This window comes from Archocentrus centrarchus, chromosome 1 (genome assembly GCF_007364275.1).
Source record: "Archocentrus centrarchus isolate MPI-CPG fArcCen1 chromosome 1, fArcCen1, whole genome shotgun sequence".
Taxonomy (NCBI): Eukaryota; Metazoa; Chordata; class Actinopteri; order Cichliformes; family Cichlidae; genus Archocentrus; species Archocentrus centrarchus.
The window spans coordinates 11,628,460-11,653,308 of record NC_044346.1 but is presented as its reverse complement, the minus strand read 5'-3'; the positions used below and the strand labels follow the sequence as shown (position 1 = coordinate 11,653,308).

Genomic DNA, 24,849 nt, shown 5'->3' with positions numbered 1-24,849 from the left:
TCCCTGTTCTAGCTGTTAGAGGTGGAGATAAGTTTAACTATCTTTAAAATACTAATATCAAATAGCAGCTATTAAATAAACGTAGTCGGAAATACAGCATTTCAGTCAACTCCAATGTTTCAACTCGAGTATTCGGATACTTTTCAGCAGTGCGGAGCGTTTTATATGCATTATGCCTTTTTTATCGCGTTTGTTGGCTTTGCCTTGTCCCTCGTTGCAGCGCCTGTCCTCACTGTAGGCTGAGCTTCAGCGAGCGGGGAGGGACGGACGGAGGGAGGGACGGAGCTGCTGCTATTGCCTGCTGAGAGAAAGAAAGACCAACGCAGCGAAACACAAGGCAGGCTGCTAGCAGAGAGGGCAGCATGGCGGGGCTACAAGACTTCCACCAAGGCAGCCACTGTCACAGGAAAACGTGGATCAATATACTACTAGGAATACTACAATTTCTTCTACCTTGCGTCCAACACGGAGGGGCTCAGCTCCAAGGTTTGTACTCGCCTTTATTTTCCGCTTCGGAGGTGAAACGTTAACGCGACCATTGCAGGGGAAAAAAAAAAAATGTGCGTTAACTTAGCTAGGCTGTTATTCTGGAAAGCAAGAGACAATTTGAAGTGGCCACAGTCAGACTACTTATGTGAAAAACAAAATCAAAATAAAAGTTCAAGTGGCGATTAAAAATTTTTTAACCAACTTGTGAGACGTTTGTCGCTAGTGCTTTATCAGCCCGCTAGTGTTAGTTCATGCTAGCTTCCAATTCCCCTCTCTGCTGGTTCATTTAGCGAAACTGTAAGTTGCTCAGACAGTAAAGGAGCGAGTTATCGAGACTTTGAAGGTCCGCTTAGCGGCTGGTGTTGTAATAAATCTATACGGTGTTGTAAGCTACTCCTCTATACGGCCACTGTGTTTACTGCAGCAGCAGGGGAGATGTGTTTCCCAAGTTCGTTAGCCACCGAGCTAACCTCCTGCTAAGCAAGCAGCTAGCAAACAGCCTTTGTCAGGCTGCCGAGGCGAAGTCATTTCCTCACTTGTCTGTCATTATCATCTACTCCCCTTCCATCGATTCATTTGTAATAACACGTAATGCTACCGTGGTTCGGCAGCTTGAATTATTAATATTATTATAATCATAATTTAGGATGCTTTGCATGCATGTTGCCCATTTCCCAGCATAAGTACCTAACTGTTAATTTGATTTTTTCCCTCCCCACAAAGCTCTGAGTCAGATGTCACCCAGCGTGGTCGAAGTCTGGCAACCAGAGGACGCAGAGCCATTAGTCCCGCTTCAGGTAGGTTCCTTTTATGGTTGTGCTTGTACTTGGTTGAGGAGGAATTGAGAGTATGTGTATGCAAAAAGAAAAAAGATCAGAATGCTTTCAAACGCAGCCAGCATGAGTGAACACGTGTGGGTGATAGCATCACCTCTGTTTTTGGACTCAGCTTGTAGACTGAGTTGGGTATGTTTGAAAGAGAGAAAAAAAATCGTCAGTAACCCAAGATTTCAATACAGTTATTAAGAAATCTGAGTTATCTTGCTAGTAGTCAGTTCATTAGACATTTCCAAAATGAAAGCAGAGCGGGAGGCCACCTGCCATGTGGCTCCTCCTTATTTTCTTTTGTATGTATCCATTATGGAGTTAAGTCAGTGACACATGCCTGAGTACTTCTTTGCAATTGCTTCTGACTTTGTGGTTTGCACATTTTACTCTTGCTTGTGCAGGATACTTTTTTTTTTTATTTTTTTTTTTTTACTACTTCCAGTCATTTTCAAGTAGGTGTTTGTGATGATTATGTAATTGTGAAGCAAGAGCAATGGTAAACAGCACAAGTTCATGTTTACTGATAAACCTATCATGAGGTCACCAGCTGGCTTGTCAGGTTACCTGAGCACGGGGTGTGGCATTTCCTGAAAAACTGTGCAGAGAGGCAGTGTTGATAGTTTGGCTGCTTTGGGGGAAAATTAGATGCAAACTAGGCTAAATTATTTCAAACCTTTTTTTTCTTTTTTTTCTTTTTAAAGATTTGAACAGTAATGTTTATTGTCCCATTAACTGATTAAAAGCAGGTCTACTTTGCACAGAAATACTTGCACCGTTTATTTTTGCCACTGTATTCAGTATAGTTTTTACAAGGTTGCTTTGTAGTGTACACCCTGCAGTAATTACCTTACACATGCAGGGACCAGAGATAACACAGAAGGCGTTGATTCAGCATTGCAGATAGTTCTTAGTGTGAGCTATATAAACTGATAAATCTTTAATACGCTCAGGGGAGGAATGTGATGTTTACACCCCCAAAACGTACCCCTACCCTGCAGATTAGTTGGCAGGTGACTGGATTGTTGACATTGTTTGTATTGGATGGAGTGACTGTCTCAGTTACATGAGTTGTGTGAAACAGAGCATGACATGGTTGTCTGTCTTCTACACTCCAGTGCTGTGGGCTCACTAAAGCAGTGATGCTGGAGGTGCAGTGTCATACGTGCAGATGTATGGTCAAAATCAAATCCGGCCTGTAGATGCTGCACGCATTACAAGAATCTTCACATTTCCTTTGTGACCACATTGTGCTTTTTTGTAACCCTTAACATATGATCCATAACACATGTTTCGATTGGCCTCAGTTTACACACATGGTCTCATGAGGTTGGTTCCCTGGTAATTTTAAATAAGCTGCAGTTTTATCTCTTTCATCTTCCTGTTTAACTTTTCTGTACTCATCATTTACAAATGTTGCTGCTCTGCTTTTAAATATTCCTTCTCATGCTTTATCAGCTCACCTGCTACAATGAGCAGCATTAACTTTTGTTATTTTATTGTTTTGCACACTGTGTAGTAAAAGTGGTTTTGTCTCATTTAGTTTAACTATTAATATATCAGGTTCAAAGGTTCTGGAGGCACTGAAGTTAAGGCTACATCAGTTGGAGAATTTTAAGCTATGGTGTGTAGCAACTGCTATGCTGGGAAAAGGGTTATGTGGTTAAATGGTTTGCTGTTACATTGCGCTTTTTAACCTTAGCAGTTCTACAAAGCGTTTTACTTTTCTTTTTTTTTCCTCGCTCACCCACTGACACATGCCACAGGGCTTTTTTGTTGTTTGAATGGGCCATGTACGGCAAAGGCGATAAGTCTGTGTTACATTACATTAATAGAAATGTCACAATTTTCTACTTATTTCTAAACTTCTGATAAAAGTTACTATGCTTGAGCACTACACTTGAAATATCAATTAAGAAAATAGCTTAAAAAATTGCCTCTTTGGAGAAACCGTAAAACTTCCACACTTGTGCAACATCAACCGTAGCTTGAGCTTCCACTGCAAGTAACTTTAGATTCTTGCCTAAGGCCACTTTGCAGTTGCAATATGTGGATGTGCACATTTGATTTGAAAGGAGATTTGTGTGGTTTCTCAGTTATTAAATAATTTGGTGTATACGTTCCCCTTCTGTAAATATTGTATTTGCCATGTTCATGGTGACAAAAACAAATTCCCGAGAAATAAATCAGCTGCTTTCCAGTTAGCCCTCCAGCTTACATCAGAGTGTGAGAACAAGGACTCCCGTTGCCAGCTTAAGTATATTGTGGATCTTCCACAAAAGCAGCCTAGCCAGCGAGCCAGTAGGTGGGCAAAACATGAGATGGGAAGGTCTGGGGGTGTTGCCTTAGCAGCAACTGAACTTTCAAAATGGGACCAAGGAAATCAATTCCAGGCGGTGTCAGTATTTGTGTCTATATTTACTTAAGATAAATCTATTCACAAATATTTCACCTACATGGGAATATCTTTTTTTGACCAAATGTAAGTAAGTTTGCCTGGCAAACCAAGGTACACACTCACATTGCTCCACTAGAAGTCCAGCATTGTTATCACAGTTCTGCTGTTTGTATTTGGTCTAATAGAATTGTTATCAGTATCCAGGACATGAAAATATGGGAGAGAGAAGAAGTGTCTGATAGTTCCACTGATCGATCCAGTCATGTTTGCAAGGGTTCAGATTGTTCTTCTGGAAAATCTTTAGGTCATCATGGCACAACTAACATCCTATATATATATATATATATATATATATATATATATATATATATATATATATATACTGTTATACTTGCAAGGATTTCCTCATGCTATGGTGACACAAGCCTTGATTACTTTTGAGTGTGCTGAGCATATTACACACTTTTATTACATAAATCAGGGTTTGGTCTATTACAGCAGGAACAATTAGTTGTCGGTTAATTGTGGCGTGTTCTGTCAGTTAAATGGCCCCATAAGTAATGTTAACATAAAACAGAACCTAGTATATGGACAGTGCTTTGAGTAACTAGATTCCCCAATCATTTACATTTGCACAAATGTGACAAATGGCTGGGAGTATGCTTGTTAGTCTGCAGGAAATCCATGTGTGCATCAGAGTAATAAAAATTAAAAGGTATAGTTAAAGTACTAGCATGTTATTTTTCATGTACATAGAGTTTTACACCCATTGCTTGTAAAGCATTTAAATTTGGCTTATGGGTGTTTGTTTACTAATATGATACCAATAGGAAACCAATTTTGTGCAGTCACCGATAACCAGTTTTTTAATTTATGCAGTAGTCCCTCATGTTTTTTCCTTTTATAAAGTCATTCAAGTTTTTTTTTATTTTGCTTTACAGTCAGTTAAAATACTCAGGTCTTCTCTGGTTCAATTGCAAATTTGAAGTGCTTTTCCCAAGGGGGAAAAAAGTGGGATGTTGTGTAAAATGCATATTATAAACATTCAGTAATTTACAGTTTAAACCCTATATTTATTTGAAAATCAGATGATGAAACTGGGAATTAAACACATTGTACCTCAATCAATATGTGCAAAATATTTACTCCATGTCACAACTGGTAGTGGGCTGTGGTTATATCTCACTGCCACATAATGATAATGCAGTAGTCAGTACTATGCCACTGCAGGCATCTACTGATTCCTCATTTTCATTGCCCTGACAATCTATGTACAAACTCTGTTCTTGCTGCATTTTTGTGTTGTAGACATTTTGGTAAAAGTAATTTTTGTTTGATGTTTTTAGCTCCAAATCAAAATTGACCTCAGTTGGCATTGTTTGAAGTGTTTGCAATTCATTTTCAGTTAGATGTGGTTGTATTAAAAAAAACTTTGTTTTGTTGTTAATCTAGCTGGGAGGCGTTGATGGCCCTGTAAGTGGGTACAGATTTTGAAAAGAACCATCAAAGTTATAAACTGTCAGTGTTTTAAATTGAACATCGATCAGTTTCAATGTAGTACCAAAAAACTTGCAAAGAGAAATATTTATGCTGTCAGTGAAAACTCTTAGAAACTGGAAAAGACCAAAATGAATTTTCAGAATTGGCCAAGAACATTGCGGTTGGTGCTTGAGCAATTTTTTGCATGTTGAATGATGAACTCGGGTGGTGGATATTGGTGCAAAGCCATTTTCAGCTCCTGGGTGTTAAGCTTAGCATCATTGTTGAAATGAAAATCTCTGTCTCAGCCTGAGCCACTGAGCACTGGAAATGGTTTTCACTCGGGATTGCTATGGTCTGATACATAGTGAAGTATTTAGACCTGGCTACCTAAGGATTTTGCTTTTCATGATCTGAGTTGTTTAGGTGTCTTTTGGCAAGCCCCCAGGTGGACTGTTTCATACCTTTTGGTTAGGAATGGCTTCCTTTACCATCTGATTGGTGTGTTCTGCACCACTGTTTCTTTCTATTAGGTCCTCCCAGCACAAAGGAACTCTAAATCTCCTTCATATACCATGTTTAGACTGACAAGGTGCCAATGCCTGTGCCCGTGCTAGTGCTGGTTCCAATGAACAGGCGAACCGCTTAGGAACGGGCCTTCATTTCCACTGCGCTTTGCAAGCTGATCCTTTATGGATGAGTGTGGGTGGGTCCTCATCTAGAAACGGAAGCCACAGTTGTAAATAAGAATTTGTTCTTAATCTGTTCGCCTGGTTAAATAACGGTTTAAATAAAATAAATAAATAAATAAAAAGCCGGACACAAACATGAGAGAACACTCCGCTTTTGAGAATTTTATTTCTTGAGCTGCAGACAGATTTTATGGTCCAAACAAAACTACTGCAACATCTGTGTGTGGCACAAGGTATACACAGACAGCGATTATGAGCAAGATGACAAGTGCGCACTTTGTAACCTTTTATCTGTTATGAACTGATACAAAGCAGCAAGTTCAGCCTTAGGGCTCAACCTAATTGAAAATGGCACGATTTTTCTTGTGTAATACACACCTTGCAGTGAAACAGAGGTAGAAAACTTTAGTTTGAGATGGTGGAGTCACACCCTTCTGCTGCTTCCGTCAGGTGTTCTTGGTTCCAGACCAACTAGCTTGCGGTGCTGGACCTGAGCCCATTTTTCGGCGAAACACGCAGTCCGAGCACTTTGCACCGGCACCTGGTCAGTGGGTAAAGGGCCATAGTGACTTACTGGTCTTCGTGGTTACCTGTCAGACTGAAGCCCATCATCCCCATCTACTCAGTTTGGCTGAATCTACAAAACTTGCACTTACATCTTCCGTTCGAGAATGATAGAGGCTAGCATCAACTTGGAAATGTAAAAGCAATGCAGAAATTGTGTCCTTCCTCATATTAGTCTCTGGATACAATCCTGTTTCACAGGTCTATATAAATATTTCAGTGTCAGGTTTGAGACCTTACAGGCAGGCAGTGTCTTTCCCAGCTTGTTCATTGAGTTAAATTAGGGACAGGTGAGCTCTAAACAAGTTGAAACACAGCTTAAGAGCCATCATAGAATACACCTGAGCTCAAGTGTGTCAAACCAAAAAACCAGAATACTTAAATTGGATTTTTTTTTCAGTGCTTTGTTTTGCTTTAATGTGGAAAACACTCCAAAAAAAAAAATAATAATAATTTTTGCATTGTGGAGCATTGTGTGTATACTGAAGGGGGTGGGGGGTGGGGGGGGGGGGGTGGGGGGGTGGAATCCATTTTAAGATTAGCTTAAAACATAAAATGTTGAAAATGTAATGGGTAAAAAACTTTATGAATGCCTTGTTAGGTGTAAGAACATGTAGTGAACAACAAACTTGTTACTTATTGCTCTTTTCTAAGAACTGCATGACAGTCTGCCAACACTGGCAGACGTTACTTTGGAGTCAGGATGCAAAGGCTTTAATGCCAGTTTAAGTTTCCTCTGACTGTTCCAGGTTTGTGCTTGGATTAGTTGGTTTATTGACAGTAAAATTAAATTTGATGCAAATTGAGTTCATAGTTGCAGTTTGATGTTTTTACCATATTTACTCTTTTTTTTTCTTTTTAAATTATGTTTCAGGTGGAGAAGGAGCGAAGAAAAGAGGGTCTTCCACTCAAGGACAGGTAAGCTTATCAGCTAAAACTGAAACCGTTCTGTAGTTTTAATGAGATTCTACAGATACCAATAGCAGTGTTAGAGAAAACGGCATATGGAGTACATTAGGCAGTTTTAAAAGTGCATGAAGTTTATGATGCCTCTTGTGCATGAGTGGGAGGTAGACCCTTTTCAACAAGCCGCATGATGATCAACAGATCCCAAGCCTGCATATAAATCTCATCATACATAGGTGTTTCTCCAGCAGCGAGTAAATGAAAATTCTACTGTAAGCTCTATTGAAAGCATAGCAGTTTGGTTTGGTACGAGCAAATGAAAAAATCTTACACATTTTTTGAGTGTGTTTAACAGCATACAAATTATAGAAGAGTTGTCAAATGGTTTATGTAATATGCAGCATTAAATTGTAACTGCTGGGTGATGTGTTTTTCTCTTCACACAGACAAATGATGCAGTGTTGTTTCACTGTAACTAGCTCACAGTCTTTCCCTGCACGCAGGCTGTGTTGTTTATGTTGGTGAGTGAGGGGGGTGTGTGACGTTACAGAGGCACAGAACCAAATTCCTGACTAATTTTAGAACTCCTTGAAAGAAAAAGGAGGAGAGGTCTGTCTTTCCCATCTGTTTCTGTTCCTGCTCAAAAACGGTTTGGAAAAATCGTTTTTTCAGAATATCAACAGTTCATGGTGTTATTCACTATCAGGCTGGTGGTGCTGATGGCTGCTCAGAAACAGAGCAGTCTTGAAGATTGTTCTTTCCACTTGTAAATATTTTCTTGCCTTTAACCTTCTTGGGTATCTTTCCAAAAATAATCAGAGTTAATGTCAGTAAAACCTGTAATGGCTAAACTGGTTTAGTACAATCTCGGTGCTTGTTTCCTGTCCCATAGATAAGATCAATTTTTACTTCTTCCATTATTTTTTTTTACTGCTTATCAGTGTGTTCCTTATCAAGTCTCATGGTTCCCGATTTCCTGAATTATCTGTGTGTTTAAAAAAAGTATGCATGTTTGTCTCTGAATGGGTTTTGATTGCTGGGACTTGATGGCCTCATCAAACTCGCTGTAGACTGAGCTCTTTGTAGCAACCATGTGTCTGTATGAAGATGATGAGGAAACACTTCCAGGTTTTCTCAGTCAAAAAATGAAATCTTCCAAGCCTGCTTCTGTGGAGCTGATGTGTTTATGACAAAGTGTATCAGTTCACAGAAAGGTTTACTTGAAAGATACAACTAGCAGGAAAAATGCTTGTGGAATTTATAATCTTGGAGGCATCAGATCAGATCATTTGAAACTGTCAGCTTGAAGCAGGTTTCTGTTCCTCTCTGCAGATGTTTGTGCCATTTTTATATTTTCTCTGCGAGATATGTGGTTGATTTTGATGCTATCTTATCACAAAGATATTGCAGTGTATAACTCAGCATCACCATGCAGTTGTTTCAGTAAATTTTATTTATAATATTTGAATTTGAATAGAGCATTAATCCAGTTTAGCAGGCATCTTTAGGAGCTTCAGGTAGCATTCATTATTAATGAGCTGAATTATAATTTTGCATTGCCATATATGCATTTTATGAATGCACTCCCAATTTCACATAATATTAAAACAGAAGAATTCAATGCATTTTTTTGTTTTAAAACCGTGCTATTACCAGAACCTTTTGGTAAAAAAACTGAAATATCTTTTTGACTGATGTTTGGGAGTTGTCCTTTTTTTTTTTAAATAAAAGTGTAAGACTAAATGTGTAGTAGGTTGAACTATTCATTTGATTTGCATGCAGACAGCAGTTGCTGAACAGTGTGGGAATATGACTATTTTTAAATCTTGAGAGGTGAGGGGCAAAAGAGGCTTTGCAGTGCTGGTTGACCTCAAGACATCCTGAGCTGTGAGGCCTCTCGTGCCTGGGTTATCAGGCACTTGCCATGCCTGCCATCACCCTCTTCCAGCCTAAAGAGCAAAGCTGGCAGCAGATGCAGAGGTTAATGATATCTCTGTCTGTGCCCAGTCTTGCGTCAAAATATCTTAGTCCTGTGTCCTTCTCTTTTTAGGCCTTTCTAATTTATTCTCCACCAGGGCCATTTATTAAACTGGCCTATAAAGGTATACTGTTAATACTGTTAGTTGTTAGCTCACATTTCTGTGAACAAAAGTTGATGTAAACCCTTGTCTAGTTCTGACCTTTCCCCTGGAGCTTGGCTCAGGTCACTGCTAACACTGACTTTATTTGAGTTATATCCAGGGGCTCAAATAGCACCAAACATAACTTGTTATTTTTGTACTGTGGCAGTGGACAGAAGCCTTAGACTGCAGCTCAGTGGTGCACTTGTTAAAAGGCTGTGTTTTTCTTCATGGGCACCTGCTATTGAATTTACAGCAAATACCAAGTTACTAATGCATATGACAAGGGCCTCAGCTAACCCTTGAAGAAGGGAATGAGACCTGACACTGCGTGAGAACATGACACTACTAACCACTACAGAGAGAAGAATGTATTCACTTTGCATGTTAACATTAATTCATAAATTTTGTATTTTCATTGTTTTACACGCACTCTTTTATTTCAAGTAGTTCCAGAAGTGTGCTTTTAATTATATGAATAGCTATATTCTGGTGAAACTGTTGACCTTGAAACAACAATGCTAGCCGCTGCACAGGACTCCTGCGCAAACACACAACCTTATTTCCCTTTCACATTTGACCCCTCATACACTCACCCACACAGTTTTTTCTGCTCTGAGTAACAATGAAGTTACACTGTTTGACAAATACTCAGTGCATCATGGGGGGTTCCCATGATGCACTGAGTATTTATTTTTCATTTCATTTATTTTTCATTATTGTTGGGGTTTTCTCTGTATTACTGTAGGATCGTTACCTTACAATATAAAGCACCTTGAGGAGACTATTGTTGTGATTTGACACTGTATAAATAAAATTGAATTGAATTCTTTATTCCAGTCATATAAGGTACATATTCAGGACAAGATGTAACATCTGAATTATGCAATTATGGGAATTACTGTGATCTGATGGTAAGTTGAGGAAGTAGGTCTTAACAAGAGCTCATTTTAAATTTTGAACCAAACTCAGGCCCAAAAATAAACTATTTCATCAATCCCCAGTCCCAAATTCTTGCCGCCTAGCATAGTATTGTGTGGGATTATGTCGGCGGTCTGGATTTGGTCTTTAAGAGGACTGTACTCACCAGAACCAACAACCACTGAACGTGAAAAGTAGCAAATGATATTTTCTCTCCTGCTTGCTTTTTACAATAAAACATTACCCACTAGCTAAGTCTCAAATGTGTACACCATATATTTTCACACTTCTGATGTTTTTACACGTTCTATTTTAACAAGTACAACATCTGATTTCCTTGTTTCCTGTCTCACTGTCTTATGATCATGACATTTGTATCTGCCAAGGAAAATGGTGCACAGTTTTCAAGGGAGTGGATGTCTTTATATTTACATTTTGCTGCTGTTGCAAACTAAAATACACCCAATGGATAACTAATCCTGTTTAGTTTAGGCTGAAATAAAGTCTTGTTCTAGATGATAATTTATCAAATCCTCCACTTTGCACCTAATGATTGGCCAGAGAGGAAAGAAGACTTATTTCGCCTGTTTCTTTTCAGCTACCTTTGTATAAAAGTGATGCACTCTTTGGACCTGAGTGTAAAATCAATCATCACTTTTTTCAACAACATAGTGTGTTGAGTTTGTAATTTTTCTACTCAGCAGTAAACACTGTTCTGTTAAAACATCAAAACAAAAGATGCAGACCTTCCTGTAAAGTGTGGCCGTCTCCACTGTGTGATCATGTTTGTACAGGGTTTGCTTTGAGTGCGGATGAACTGTTCTTAACTTTGCTTTAATTTTGGAATTTGGGATGTGATAATATCAGAAATGTTCAAGTCAATAACTGCTAAAATTCCATGATTTCCAGTATAAAATTTGATTTAAAAAACAAAAAAAGAGGACTATCTCCATACATACATCTCTTGGTGTCCCAGCAGACCTGTTGCTTCATCTTCATCATTTAGTTTGTTTTTAAGGAGTAGATGGCAGAAATATTTAACAGTTAAAAACTGCAGTCAGTGTGACAAAAATGACATAAAAAAAGAAACAAAGCTTAACAGAGTCATATCTGTGAGAGCAGGCGTTACATCAGAATAAGAGCAGACCCAGTCAAGGTGCATGTTACATTTAAAAAAAAAAAAAAAAAATGTCTGTCTTAAAAATCCTTTATTCTTTTGACTAAGCCTGCAGATTGGCCATTTGCTGTCATCAGATACACAACACGGGGCTGCGCTGCTTACAAAGTGATTATCGTTTGCTCTGTGGTCTTCTAACACGGTTGATTTATGTTTCCCTTATATAGGAGTTACAGTGTCTTCCCCCTCTAGCTTTTGTCGTGTAACTTGTGGCCACACCAGCAGCTCAGTCACTTCCTCTCCTGCACTCATGCCTGTCTGCTATGATAGCAGACCCCACAATGCTATAAGTAGTTGTGGCAGATGTCCGTTGGTGACTGATATGAGAACTTGGTACTAATGTGAATAGTCAGTAGTTCATGAGATATTGTGCCTATAGCTACAATGGCCAGCAGAAGATGCCACTTCTGTGTATTTGTAACAAAATTTATCTTACCCAAGCTGTGTGTGTGTGTGTGTGTAAGCTTATGTTTGTTAGGAAGTGTAATTAGTTGGTGTATGAATTGGCAGTTTTCTCCACACTGTTCACATAAATAACAGTCCATTTTGTTATTGTTAATGCAGCCATTATTAGGTGCCATAGACTTATTTACTCATATAAGCTGGGTGCATTGTGTCTTGTGGACATGAAATTAAGTACTCATTGGCCATGTTGCTGTTGTTTTTAGGGTGTTGGCATTACTGATGACTGTAAAATGGCACTATATATAAGAAATAAACAGCCAAACACAAATTTCCTTACTGTTTGTCCTAAGTTTACTTGGTCATTCTCCTGTCAAGGTTGAATCTTGTTTTCAGATATGACAACATTCAGAGTTCAGTATGAGTCCAGGTTTTTGAGTCACATTTGGTGATAAATAAAAGTGAAAGACTTGTTTTCCAAAACTCAAATGCTCCATACTGTCAATAAGAAAATACTCAATGCTGTTTATATTCTGAAATATGAATTAAATCAAATGAATAATGTCCAAGTAGTCAAATGTAGCACATTTCTCTGTTTAAAATCAGTTAATCAGTGTTGTTTTTTAACCAAAACAAACATTTATGCTTTTTAATTTTTGTTAATTTGCCAGGTATTGATTTATCTCTAGAGCTCATGCATACTCACACTTGCACATGCATTATTTTTAAAACAAAAACAGCCTTAAAGTTGTTGAAGATCCTAAACGATTCCTCTGGAGGGCTTTCAACTTTTCTGTGTTCAATAAATTGTACCTGTGTTTTTCTTTTGATCAACAGCTCCTCTCCATATATGCAGGAGAATGGGAAGCCCTTGCATTTTCAGCCCCCAGTGTTGGAGTTTGGGACCCAGTAAGTGCTGCTCTCACTTTCTGATGGCTTTACAAGCATTGCTGTTCTTAATTTTGTACTGAAAATGATGAAAGCTTTAATTACATGGTCAAACAAGGAAAAAATTAATTTGATTTCACCATCTCTTAGTCTTGAGTAATGTGGAAAACCTAACAGTTATTTTAATATAGAGTTTAAGCAAGGCAGTGGTGTCACACTTGTTGATCTGTCACTGTGATGAATACTACAGAAGGGGGCATTTCATAAACCAAGGGGCCCTTCATTGTTAGTATAGCCAAGTATGGCAGTCAGCTTGGTTTTCCAGCATCCAGACACACTGCAGAGAGTTGAACCCCATCAAAAGAGGTTAACAACTTCACTGTTTACCTTCACACTCCGAAAACACACAGGCTGTCAGGCATAATGCTATAGCTGCATAACAGTCCCCATTGTTTCTGTTTAAAGGTAAACGGTCACAAGCAGCATTTATTTGGTGATGCATTTGTAATGCAGAAAGCAAAAAATTCTAATAGTATTGGATAAATATTTGGGTACTAGAATAAAATTGCTTCGGGGAATTTACGTTTAAGTTTAAAATAGTACTATAAGACTAGGATCTCACCATTTTGTGGTTTCCTTTTTTATGCATCAGCTGTGGCACAGTTGTAATGATACTGTGTTGTTGTCACACGTAAACTGACTCAGATTGGCTCATATATGTGGCTAAACAGGCAAAAATGAACCTGTAGGTAAGAATAGCAGAGTTAATTTGAGCAGGGGAACTGCAAGTGACAAAAACCACAGCGAGCACTCTTTCGTCTTAAGAATGCTGGACTGACTGGTTTGCCATCTCAATTTTGATGTGGTTAAGAAGATCATTCCTGTATGTTTGTGCCCCTTAATAGAAATTCAGTGTTACATGTAATCCAAAGCAGGTTTGACCAGGTTTATTGATAGAAAGAAAAAGTAGAAACTGTTTAATTTGACAACCACATTGCTTGACTTGAATTCTGCTGTTCATGCAGTTCATCTGCCTAAAATGAAAGTAAAGTCACACTCACAGACAAACAGGAAGCAAAAGATGCTTCAGTTGAGGCTTGGCGAAATGTCTCAAATGAAGAGTCTGGTAATATGAAGAGTTTCATGCACCCCCACTGCAATGCATTTTTTTCTGCCCCATTTAAAATAGTCTCAAATTATATACTGTAATGTCATATTGTGTAGTGCTTTATATAGATCTCTAGAAGACAGTCATAATCTTTGAAAGCTGAGGTGCCTCTTTGTCTGCATTTCAGTCAGGACAACTGTAGTCAAAAGAAAATAGTCTGTCTGTGCATGGGACAGGGGCAAACATACACAGGCATATACAGAAAAGAACAACAGACATGATGTGGATTATTTCAAACAGCATGAAAAGGAGGAGCTGGAGTGAAGGTCGCTTTCAAACTAGCCTGCGGAGGCAGCAGCTGTAGGGAGGCTAAAGCAAATTAAAAACCCCACCTACTTAATTTGCCAGTTAGATGTGTAGACATGTTGAGCCACTGACTCATATCTTACTCTTACCATTAAAATAAGTCTTGCATAGTTATTTATTTTTAATGCACAGCTTGTACTTCCAACGTGGTGCAAAACCAGTAAAAGTAATGCCTTTATGTTCCTTTGTGACTTCCCCTGCAGAGAAAGAAGTTGTTGTGTACTCTGCTTTATTTGCTCAGAGACATGCAGGGTGAAACAAAGAGCATAGGAGAGTGGCAAAACATCAGTAAAGCCTGTCACAATGAGCTTAAATGAAACAAGAACGTGAGGGACTCAAATGCGCTTACATGCACATGCAGCTGGGCGAGCTACCAAAGCATTTAATAGAGAAGCTCAGATTACAATAGACAAAGAGAAAGCGTGACTTTGTTCTCTGCTGAGGATGACTTTACTCCCGTATATGTTTTCATTGAAAATAGCTGTTTAAGGTTATTACTGTTCAGAGTTTCACTTAGAAGCTCTTTAAGCTGCTGTTAGCCTGATCTGTACATGCACAGCTGCATTGCATTGACCAAATAGACTGTGGAGGAAAAACAAAGAACGGTAGTACTTCCAACAGAGTGGGGTCAAGTGCTGTTTGTCCAGGGAAAACTGCTACCACATATCAAAGAATAAAACTGCTGTCAAATGAATCCAGTATCTGTTGAAGGAAGACGTGCACTATAAAAATTATTGTCCTTATCATATTTGGGAGTGGAGGTGAGCATTGACCTGCTGATTAGTGGGGCTTAATTTTTTTTTTTCTGGAGAGCCCTGATAGACATTTATTGTTACAGCCCAACAGCATATAACCAAAGGAATACATATGTTGGTTATCATGAATCATGAAATGTGACTGTAATAGAGTAGATTAAAGATGGCCAAACTAAGAGAGCTTGTGTGATACAACAGAAGGCTTTTCATAGCTTTCTTTATTTGCTTATTTGTGTATGTGGTTTTATTTCGCATGCTGGCAGCTTGTTTGGATTAAATAAAAGAGCTCATACCTGTTACTCACCTTTTAGATGTAAATAGTATGAGTTTCCGCTATAGCTTCGCTGTATTGACAGAATGCAAAATGCTAACTGTTTAAATCCATTATCTTACTGCAGAGGGTGGAACTATGTGTCTTATCTAAATTATCATGACGCAACAATGAGCAAAAGTTTGACTTTTCTATAAATAAAAATGTACAATTGTGAGTGTGATCATCTTTGCTCATCTTCATATTATGTAACCTAAAGAATTATGTTTGCTCAAGGCGCACCATGACAAAAGAAATGTAATCTTGTTGGGTCTTTTCTATGTAGCCTTAAATATTAAACCACTTGGCATGGATAAATATGGTTTACACAGTTTAATATTATGAAAGGATATGAATTAGGGCTCTTAATCTCCCACAGTAAGCTAACTCAAAACTATGCATTTTAAAATAAACATTAACTTTCACAAGCCCCCCCCCCCCCCCTTTTTTTTTTTTTCTTTTTTCTTTTTTCTAAGGGTTAAATAAGCAGCAGAGGGATCTAAGGTATGCAGAGGTCTTTTGAATTTACTAACTGGTAGATGGGTGCTCTTTGGTGCTCTTTAAATAGTGATGTCTCCCCCCCCCCCCCCATTTATTCATGCCATGGCACTCCTGCAACTCAGTGGGAAATCCTGTTATTTATGACGTTTTTTGTGTCTGTCTTTCCAGGCCGCTGGGGCTGCCAAGAGCTGAAACCATATATATACACAATCCCAGTCAGGAAGTTCCTGTCACACTGCTGTCAATGTTTACATCCAGCAGGCATTTTTACATACCTTCCTTTCACAGAAGAGTAAGTCTGCACAAGATTTTAAACCAGTAACGATGTTTAGAAATGACATGCATCTTTTTTTTTTAAATAACTGTTTCATTGTCTGATGTTTCTTCTGTACCTAGGTGATCCCTCCTAGGGGGAAGGCATCTTTTAAACTAATTTTCCTCCCGTCTGAGGAGGGCAATATAGAAAACACATTATTTATAAACACATCGGCCCATGGGCTATTGTCATACCAGGTGAGTTTGGATAAATATACATCCTGCTGTGTAGTTGCAGATCATGGTTTACTGGGATATGAGTAAACTGTATGCAGTTCTTCTTGTCCCTCACTTTTTTGTCTCCACATATAGCGATTAGCACTTGCTTACTGTTTTATCGCAGTACGTGTCCTTGAATGAGTTTCACATCAATTCTTGTTGTTCTCTAAGAATGTGTTATCCACAATAGCATCTGTCCACACTGCTGGTTTCATGCACACACTCATGTTCGAGAGAGAACGCGACTGTTTGTGCTATTAGAAAGTTGAGTATGCAAATTATGTTATACCTTTTGATTCAAAAATAGCTTGCAGTACAAAACTGAGGCCAAAGAAATAAAGAAAAAAATGCTGGTAGGAGAAAGTGTTTGTTGTTCTCAGTGAAAATCCATTTATTCAGGACTTCACTGTTACCTCTAGGTAGAGAGCACTCGAGTTTAATAAGTTGTTTTGTTGTTTTTTTATTTCACTGAAAAAGTTTTTGCTTTTTTTCCTGCTTTTTTACTGTATCTCAGCAGGCTCATGTTAATGCGTTTTGTTACAGGACCAATAAGACTACAGTCTGGTTGTGCTACCACTTTAGGGCTTATCTAACCTCAGGTTGCTTAAATGTTGTCTTTCAAGGCTCAGCTTAAGTACAATTTGTGTCACTTGTAACGTTTGCTGGATTTGAAGTGGGATCAGTTAAGTTGTAAGCTGGATTTCAGGCATAATTGCCCTCTACACTGAAACCAAAGCAAGTAAGTCTGTAATGACAGTTCTCATGGGCAAGTCCCGACACTCGGCAGCCATCTTGGCAACTCCTCGGGCATTTATTTATCACTAATGAGACTAAGAGCTCACGTAAATGAAGGGGAAAAGAGCCATAATGTTCACCAGGACGTAAAACCTACAGCTAAAGAATTACCGAATCTGTAAAAGGTTTGCTGACTTTTTCACAGAAAAGGGTTTTTAAAAAGTTACATTTTTACTGTGCATGCCCACATGACCTGCAGTCTGTACTTGCTTTAGTGCAATAACAGGATTGGCCTGATGTTTCCTGGTTAGGTTGTTATTCAGGAGTGGTTTTGGGAGTGAAGTTGTCCACGGGCTCCTATTTTTACTACAACAGCCGTATTTGGAGGTCTAATCAGAATCAAGTGGTAATGCCATTTAGGTGCCATTTAAAAACTAGGTGAAAATATATTTTGTAACCAGTACAATGCTGGTGGCTAACAAACTCAGGAGAAAGCAAATATTAGTTGTTACTTTCTTTAATACAGTAATGTTTGGACTTTATGTTTGCACATCTTCGGGGGTTTTTTGTACCTGCTCTATAGTTTTCTAAGTGCTCTATATTCAGTCACTTTGGTTTTCTGGTGTTTGACTTCTTTAAAAAAAAGATGGAAATAGTTGTGTGCATTTGGACTAGACTAGATCATCCCAAACAAACATGCTACATCTGTTTACCTTTGGCTTGTATGTATTGATGGCACTACTGTTTACTTATTGACTGTTCTTGAGAATATATTGTATAGTTGGTAACTGCCTTTTTTTTTTTTTTTTGCCAGGTATTTGGTGTGGGAGAAGACCAGGGTTCATTAAAATCTGTCCAAAGAAAGGATAGTCTTCTATTATTCCCTCACATCCAGAGCATTAAGCTGACCCAAACTCAGGTACTTACTTGAATGTCTCTGCACTTCTCTGTGTAGGATACACACAGTATTGAATACCAGCTCATCATTGGAAACAGCTGATTTCCCCTTTCCTGCCAATCCAGATAAACAAGGGTGATTGCAAGGCTACAAACAGGAGCTTTGTTACGCACACTGGCATCGGCTAGCACTTATTAAATTATGAATGCATCTGCAGTCAGCATAAAGTTTAATAGAAAAATGTTGGTTGTTTTTTTTTTTTAAATAAAAAATGTTAACGCTTGCTTCCAGTGTAACAACAGACACTTAATTTCAAAAGAAATTAGCCACATAGAAGCATTCATTTCTGCACATTTCACAGCAATGCAAAACTGAAAACCAATGAAGAACTTCTGCATAGTTTTTGAAACAAGTCAAGGCAGTGAAAGTGTGTGTGTGTGTGTGTATGAGTGAGTGTGAGGCATCTGAAAGGAGTGTCCGCCTCCACAACAGGAAGTGGGGTGGCAGTTGCAAAATGTCAGCTGAGCGAAGTGCAGAGACTTGTGCTCTTTCAATCACACAAACGGCTGCCAAAGCTACATGCATGAATTTTTTTTTTCTTCACATTTTCGTGTTTATTTTTTTTAGTTTCTTATCACACTCAAATTGTAATATTTGTTCCAACTTCACACTTTATAACAACAGTTTATTCTTTCTGCATTTGTTGTATGTGAAGATTAAATTCTACTTTTGAATTACTGGAAAAAGTGTAGTCTTTATGCTCCACATTAGTGTATTTTTATATGTCAGTGTAACTTTGAGAAAGCTGCTCTGAATTATTGTATGACCTTGCAGTACTGCAATCCAAATCCTTTGTATAACAAGTAAAAGAAACCAATAAGAAAAGGCTGTCTAACCTATAATGATTATTGTTGCTCTTGCAGGAAGATGCCTCCAACATCACTATACTGGGTCTACTCCTGGAGTGCAGCTTACCGAAGAGTTGGAACAGTCCACAGGTAATTTGTCCCCATCTGTTTCAGTAGTTGTCAGGCCTTGTTGCCAGTTGTCAACTGGCATACTGCTTTGGCAAGTCAAGTTTTACAAGTACAGGGATGCATGAGCCTGCATCGCAGACCCCTGAATTTAGTGGTTCTAAAGACTGTTCACTTCTTTCTTGAAGAAAGAGAATGAACTTATATATTTATATATATATATATATATATATATATATATATATTATATGATGATAATTATCGATCAGTACACATCTATGTAATATTAATGTGTTTAACTGAGCTTGAGAGAAAGTAATTTGATTTGGTAACTCTATATATATATCTTTTTTTTTTTTTTTTTTTTTTTTTGCAGACATTGCAAGCATTTGAAGATATCAAACAAAAAGCAAGATGCTATGAGAAGTATAGGGCAGACTTTGTGGAAATACACAGAAATAAATAGAAAGGCACTTAGCCACATACTTGATTTTTTACGATGTGTGATCTTGCAGCATTTTTAGTTCGCCCCTACTTAGCAAAATTGGAGCTGAGCTTCACTCCCCTTGAGCAGAAGGCCTGCCAGTCTTTAACTTCCAACAGACAGCCGGGCTCATCATCTGAGCGCCTTCTGTTTTTTGCCGAAGCCCTGAGGAGAGTGAGATTTCTTGCCAGACTTTTAATTGCTTTCTCAAGAGATGCTATAATCGAAGCAGTATACATGAAGAGAGAGACGGCTGCAGACAACCTAACTATACTATCTTAATTATACCAACTGAAATCCTCCCTGTGCTCTGTAGCATGAGTGCCCTGGCTGTAACTTTTGGCTTATGTTCAGGTCCAACACCTGCTCCTCAGTTGTTTTGTTTTTTTTCAAAGCCTCCTTCAACAAAATGAGCTTTGGTCAGAGTCATGGCTGTGTACAGATTAAATGAGCCTAACAGAAAGTCCGCAGTAGCCTTGGTTTCAGGGGATTAGTTTTGCTTTTGCAGACGTTGATCCCCCAGTGGCAACAAGCCAGAGTATCTTGTGTAGTTTGTGAAGCGGTGATTCACCCACTGAGACGATCCCTGGTTTGTAGTGAGATTTGCACTACCCCACTACTGATCTGTCAACTTTAAGAGGGTGTTAGTAACATGGAGGGTGGGGTGGTCTGTCAGTTCAGGGGTATGCATCTGGGTTCTCTGATATTTTTAAACAGCCAAGAAAACATTTGTTAGCAACTTTTTAGTTTGTAAAACTTCTACATTATCATCCTCATACCGATTGCCCATTTTATTTATTCTGTTAGTCTCTATTCCTGCTTGTTGGATTTTGTTTTTAATTCTCAGATTACTCCTCATTGTTTTCATACTTCTTATTTTTGTCCTTATGTTTGGTGCATGACTGGTATGCCTTTCCTGTTCCTTCCCAGGGGTCCTGCCTCCACAGCGAGGAGCGCCTCAGTCTGCAGATTAATCTGTCAGCGCGTGGTGACCAGCCTGCTGACCTGGACAAGCTCAAGCCCTATGTCATTGAGCACATTTTGGTCCTACTGGTTGCCCCTACTGCTGGACAAGATGCATTTGGTGGGTGTTTATGACCTCTCTGCTTCATGTCCTGAAGAACATTCACAGTGCAAGCATGGCACTGACTCTGGCTGTCGTTCATAAAACAGTATTTCAGTATGAAAAGAGAAACGTCTGTTTCAGGCCTTTTTCTGTGGTGGAGCTCTAACAAAGCAAAATAGTGTTTACATTTTAACAGAGTTAAGGCCCTTTCACACTGGACGCATAAATTCCGTGCGAATGTTTCGTGCGTTAAAAATATTTTTCGGACTCTCCTGTTCTTAATGCAGCCGTTCACACCGACCGCGTCATTTCACAGGACGAATTTGCGGCATTTATTTTTTCGGATCAAGTTCGATTTTTCTGACTTTCGCAAGCGAACAAACAGGTCTGACCAATCAGAGCGCTGCATTTAGCAGCATGTGAGGTCATAGCTCAAAACGCGCACAGATGTACTGAGTATACAGTGATGTGGGAACAATAAAATCATAATATTTTACCTCAGACACACAGCTACACGCTGCTCCGGGTCAGTCGGCTCTCTGATATTATCCTCTGCCTCCTCACATGTGATCCCAACTCTGCCAACAAGAGCTCAAACTGTCCCACTGATATCCTGAAATATGCACGAAAGCATCCGTGATGCAGCTTCAACTCCGGGATCAAACCATGAAACTCTCCCTGCTGCTGCTTTCTTATGAGTTGGATGAACCCATAAACTCTGTTTCTTCCTTCTCTTGTTTAGAAACATCAGGGCCTCATTACATCATCGCTTGATGTCGACTGCATTTTCTTTCCACCGTGCGTTATATAGGGAGGATTTAGTCGCAAAAACGCAGCGCGTCCAGTGTGTATGTAGTTTACACCAGTGGTCCCCAACCTTTTTTGAGCCGCGGACCGGTTTAGTGTTAGAAAATATTTCCACGGACCGGCTTTTAAGGTGTGGCGAATAAATACGTCAAAATAAATGATATGACCATAACCAAGTGTGATATTTTCTACGTATAATAATAAAAAACGGGAATCCACTTTGTATTCGTATGCAGCTCTATCAGCAGCGTTCTCGTAACATCCCGCCTCAACATGAATAACAGGCTCTCTGCCCACCGCGCGCCCTGGTCAGCTGTTAGAGCCATGCTAAAACATGCCTTCAAAATAAGATACACCGCAAAAACAAATAGAGTAGAAATCACCTCAGTCGGATTCAAATGGCCCAGTTTGGGGTCTATTATCGAATTTCGCTGCAATGGCTTCTGCTTCATCCATGAATTTGCTTCTGCAAATTTTATAATCTGAAATTTTACTCGTAAGTGCAAGTTTGTAGCTTACACTTGCCACGATTGTCCCCGGTGAAATGAACTGATATAAACACTAAAACAATTTCCAGGCGTTGTTAGTGTGTGTGTAGTTGTGCATGAACGAGTGGGCGGACAGGAGCTGAGGAGGGTTTTAGCGCTAAACTCATCCAGTTTATGCGATCACATTTAACTGGAAATTTATTACAATAGGACCAGATTTTTCATCCGAGGTAGGCGAATATCCGACGGATTTATGTGATGATTTTATCGGAATTAATGTTAGGAAAAATCAGGACCTGCAGATGCCATCCAACTAGAGCGAAAACCCGATTTGTGCGACTTCGACTTAGGTGATTTTTACTGTATAAAGCGCATGAAAAATACAACTCACCATAACACTGAATCAGTGTAAGCCCCCTGAGCTTGTTTCTCTGATACTCATTTTTGCTGGCTTCTGGTTTGACTGGGTTCGGCCGATTTCACATGGAGCGTGGCTGCAGAGCCGCGGTGTCAAGCGCTGGAGAGTCAGTTTGATGGCTGGGTCTACCTCACTGCTATCCCCGGTGTTGATAAATAAAAATGGTAAATGGACTAGTTCTTACATAGCGCTTTTCTACTCTTGTTGAGCACTCAAAAATTTAAAGAAGCGTTATGTAGGTCAACCAACCGATTTCGTTAGACAGGCCTGAAGCTTCTGGGTTTAATTTTAGCGGTGACGTATCATGTGAGCAGAAACGTCTTGACACGTCAAGAGGAAGTCATGGAGGGAAGTAACGGAGCGAATCCGCCCATTTTTCAAAATAAAATATAGTTTAGGCGCAGATAATAAGTAAAACGGAAATAATTTAAGTTATTTATTCTTTATGTGCGGCCCGGTACCAAATGTCCCACGGCCCGGTACCGGTCCACGGCCCGGGGGTTGGGGACCTCTGGTTTACATGACAGGTTCGCATCCGAAAGATTCGGAATTTTGTGTCGTTTTTACGCAACGCATCCGGTGTGAAAGGGCCTTTAGCCATAATGAAGCTTCTGTGTTTCCTTCTGTGCATTTGCCTTTTTTTTTTTTTTTTGACTAGGGAATTAATATGATTTAAAAATTTTGATTATTTTGCTGTTTGGAAAGAACTGTCTAGTGAGAGGCATGGGAAATATGAGAAGACATCAGTTCAGATTTTTTTTTTTTTGTTTGTTTGGCTCACTTTGCACCAACACAGGGGTTTAAGTTCAAGTTAAATTGGCCACAGTTGTCTACACAGCATTGGTTTACAGCAGCTGTGACTAGTTTGACACTTTCTTATTTTTCAGAACTGCTTTCTAAAGTCATATCACAGTTTGATTCCATAAAGTATTTTATTATACTTTCCTATTTCTGGTATTGTTTTGTTTAAGCTGTCATGCTCTCTCTGCTGTATTACACATGAATCATGGGAAGTGCTTGTATATATTGTGATTTTTCTCTGCTTCTTCCAACAGGGGAATCAAAAATAGGAGTTTATATGTTAAATTCTGGAGGGAAGAAGCTCTATATTAAGGTGAGAGTTTTGCTTTGTTGTATCACAGTCTGAGTAGAAGTATTTCAGCTCTCAAACAATGTTTTGTGTCCTCAGGACATGCAGGTGCTATCAAAAGTAGAGGCCAGCTTGGACTTTAATCAAGTTCTTCTGACACCAGAAGCAAAAAACTTCACTAAAGTGGCTACACTGGCCTGCAGAGGTGACTACCCAATTACATTAAAATAATTTCCTCTAAGCCCGTACTGATTCCTCTGAGTGAAATTATACTTGTATCTTTTGTCAGGCTCATTGCCTGGTCTTGACCAGAAATGCATAAGCCACATCAGTTTCAAAATTATGGGAAACAGGACAACCTACAGCTTCCCTGGGCTACATATTCCACACAGGTAACGTGGAAGAGTTTTGCAGTTTTCACACTCAAGTTGTACCAGATAATTTAAAAAAGTGTTTTAAGGTACTAATAAACACACACAAGTTCATGCATTTAGTGTCATGAATGTATATAATCTATATTTTCTGGAAAATTTTTTTGTCACTTTCTTCAGAAGGTCTGTTGGGGATTTGTTCAGCCTGTTCCACATGAAACAAAGAGCTGTTAACCAGGTGGACCTGTGGCTCAGCAACCCCTTCCCAGTTCCCCTCATTGTGTTGAGTGCAAGCCTCTCAGAGAAGCTGCAGGGGGTAATGAAGGTACGTATGCACCACTGCATCATGTGATGATAGGAAGCAGTTATCATATGATGATCAGCGTTTTGCTAGGTTATGGTACATAGATTTTGACCTGGAATAAGTTATTCATTCATCATATGGATAAGTGAAGTGAAAGATTTAATAGACTAGCTCTGCTGCCCCCTGTCTGTCAGGTGATGAACTTCAGCAGTCCACTAACAGTCTCCCAGGGCTGCTGGCATGTCCTGTCGCTCCAGTTGCTCAGCAGGGCCCTGCCTCTTAACCAGGTCTCCACCCTGAGTCTGAATACAAGCCTTGGCACAGCACTGCACATTCCACTCTACTTCCACCCTAATCCTTCCGAGGTAAAATAGCTTTGGTGGCTAGCAGGTAGTGGGTTGGGTTAGTTGTGAGGGTGTGTGTGGAAATTAAGTTATTAATTGATAATATGTGCCAGCAGGGAGAAGTGGTGTTTGAGGCTGAAAGGGAGTGTGGACGCCCTTGCCCTCTTAGATTATCTGAAACAGGTAAAACTTCTTTTTTTTCTTTGTGATAGAAAAGATTATAATCTGAGTTTATTATTTACTGATTATTTTCTGTTTTGTCCCATTAGGACATTCAGAGTGGCAGCGCTCTCTTCTCCCAGACTTTTCCCACTCGTCTTGGGCTGTGGACAGCAAACTAGCAGCTGAACTCTGCTCTCGATGGCAGAGTCACAAAGAGAAACTGCCTTGCAGGTCATTCTTGAATTTAACACACACACACACACTTCCACTTTGT

General features: G+C 39.2%; 1 protein-coding gene across 4 annotated transcripts in view; it reads left to right on the top strand.

Moving 5' to 3' along the window:
• Positions 1 to 296: 296 nt before the first annotated feature.
• The window catches only part of tmem131l (transmembrane 131 like), a 32,724-nt gene continuing 8,171 nt past the window's right edge, over positions 297 to 24,849 (top strand). Inside the window, exons 1-16 of one of the 4 annotated variants that reach the window (XR_004020335.1) lie at positions 297 to 486; positions 1,213 to 1,286; positions 7,321 to 7,364; positions 12,810 to 12,881; positions 16,069 to 16,192; positions 16,297 to 16,413; positions 17,984 to 18,088; positions 18,991 to 19,065; positions 20,456 to 20,609; positions 23,360 to 23,418; positions 23,494 to 23,599; positions 23,684 to 23,786; positions 23,946 to 24,090; positions 24,264 to 24,434; positions 24,527 to 24,596; positions 24,683 to 24,806. Coding sequence is in view for 3 of the 4 variants with exons in the window: in XM_030736718.1 (XP_030592578.1) it covers positions 363 to 486; positions 1,213 to 1,286; positions 7,321 to 7,364; positions 12,810 to 12,881; positions 16,069 to 16,192; positions 16,297 to 16,413; positions 17,984 to 18,088; positions 18,991 to 19,065; positions 20,456 to 20,609; positions 23,360 to 23,418; positions 23,494 to 23,599; positions 23,684 to 23,786; positions 23,946 to 24,090; positions 24,264 to 24,434; positions 24,527 to 24,596; positions 24,683 to 24,806 (1,667 nt within the window). In the remaining variant the exon portion in view is untranslated. The remainder of the gene's footprint in view (positions 487 to 1,212; positions 1,287 to 7,320; positions 7,365 to 12,809; positions 12,882 to 16,068; positions 16,193 to 16,296; positions 16,414 to 17,983; positions 18,089 to 18,990; positions 19,066 to 20,455; positions 20,610 to 23,359; positions 23,419 to 23,493; positions 23,600 to 23,683; positions 23,787 to 23,945; positions 24,091 to 24,263; positions 24,435 to 24,526; positions 24,597 to 24,682; positions 24,807 to 24,849) is intronic. The other 3 variants (XM_030736733.1, XM_030736727.1, XM_030736718.1) reach the window with 3 other exon arrangements.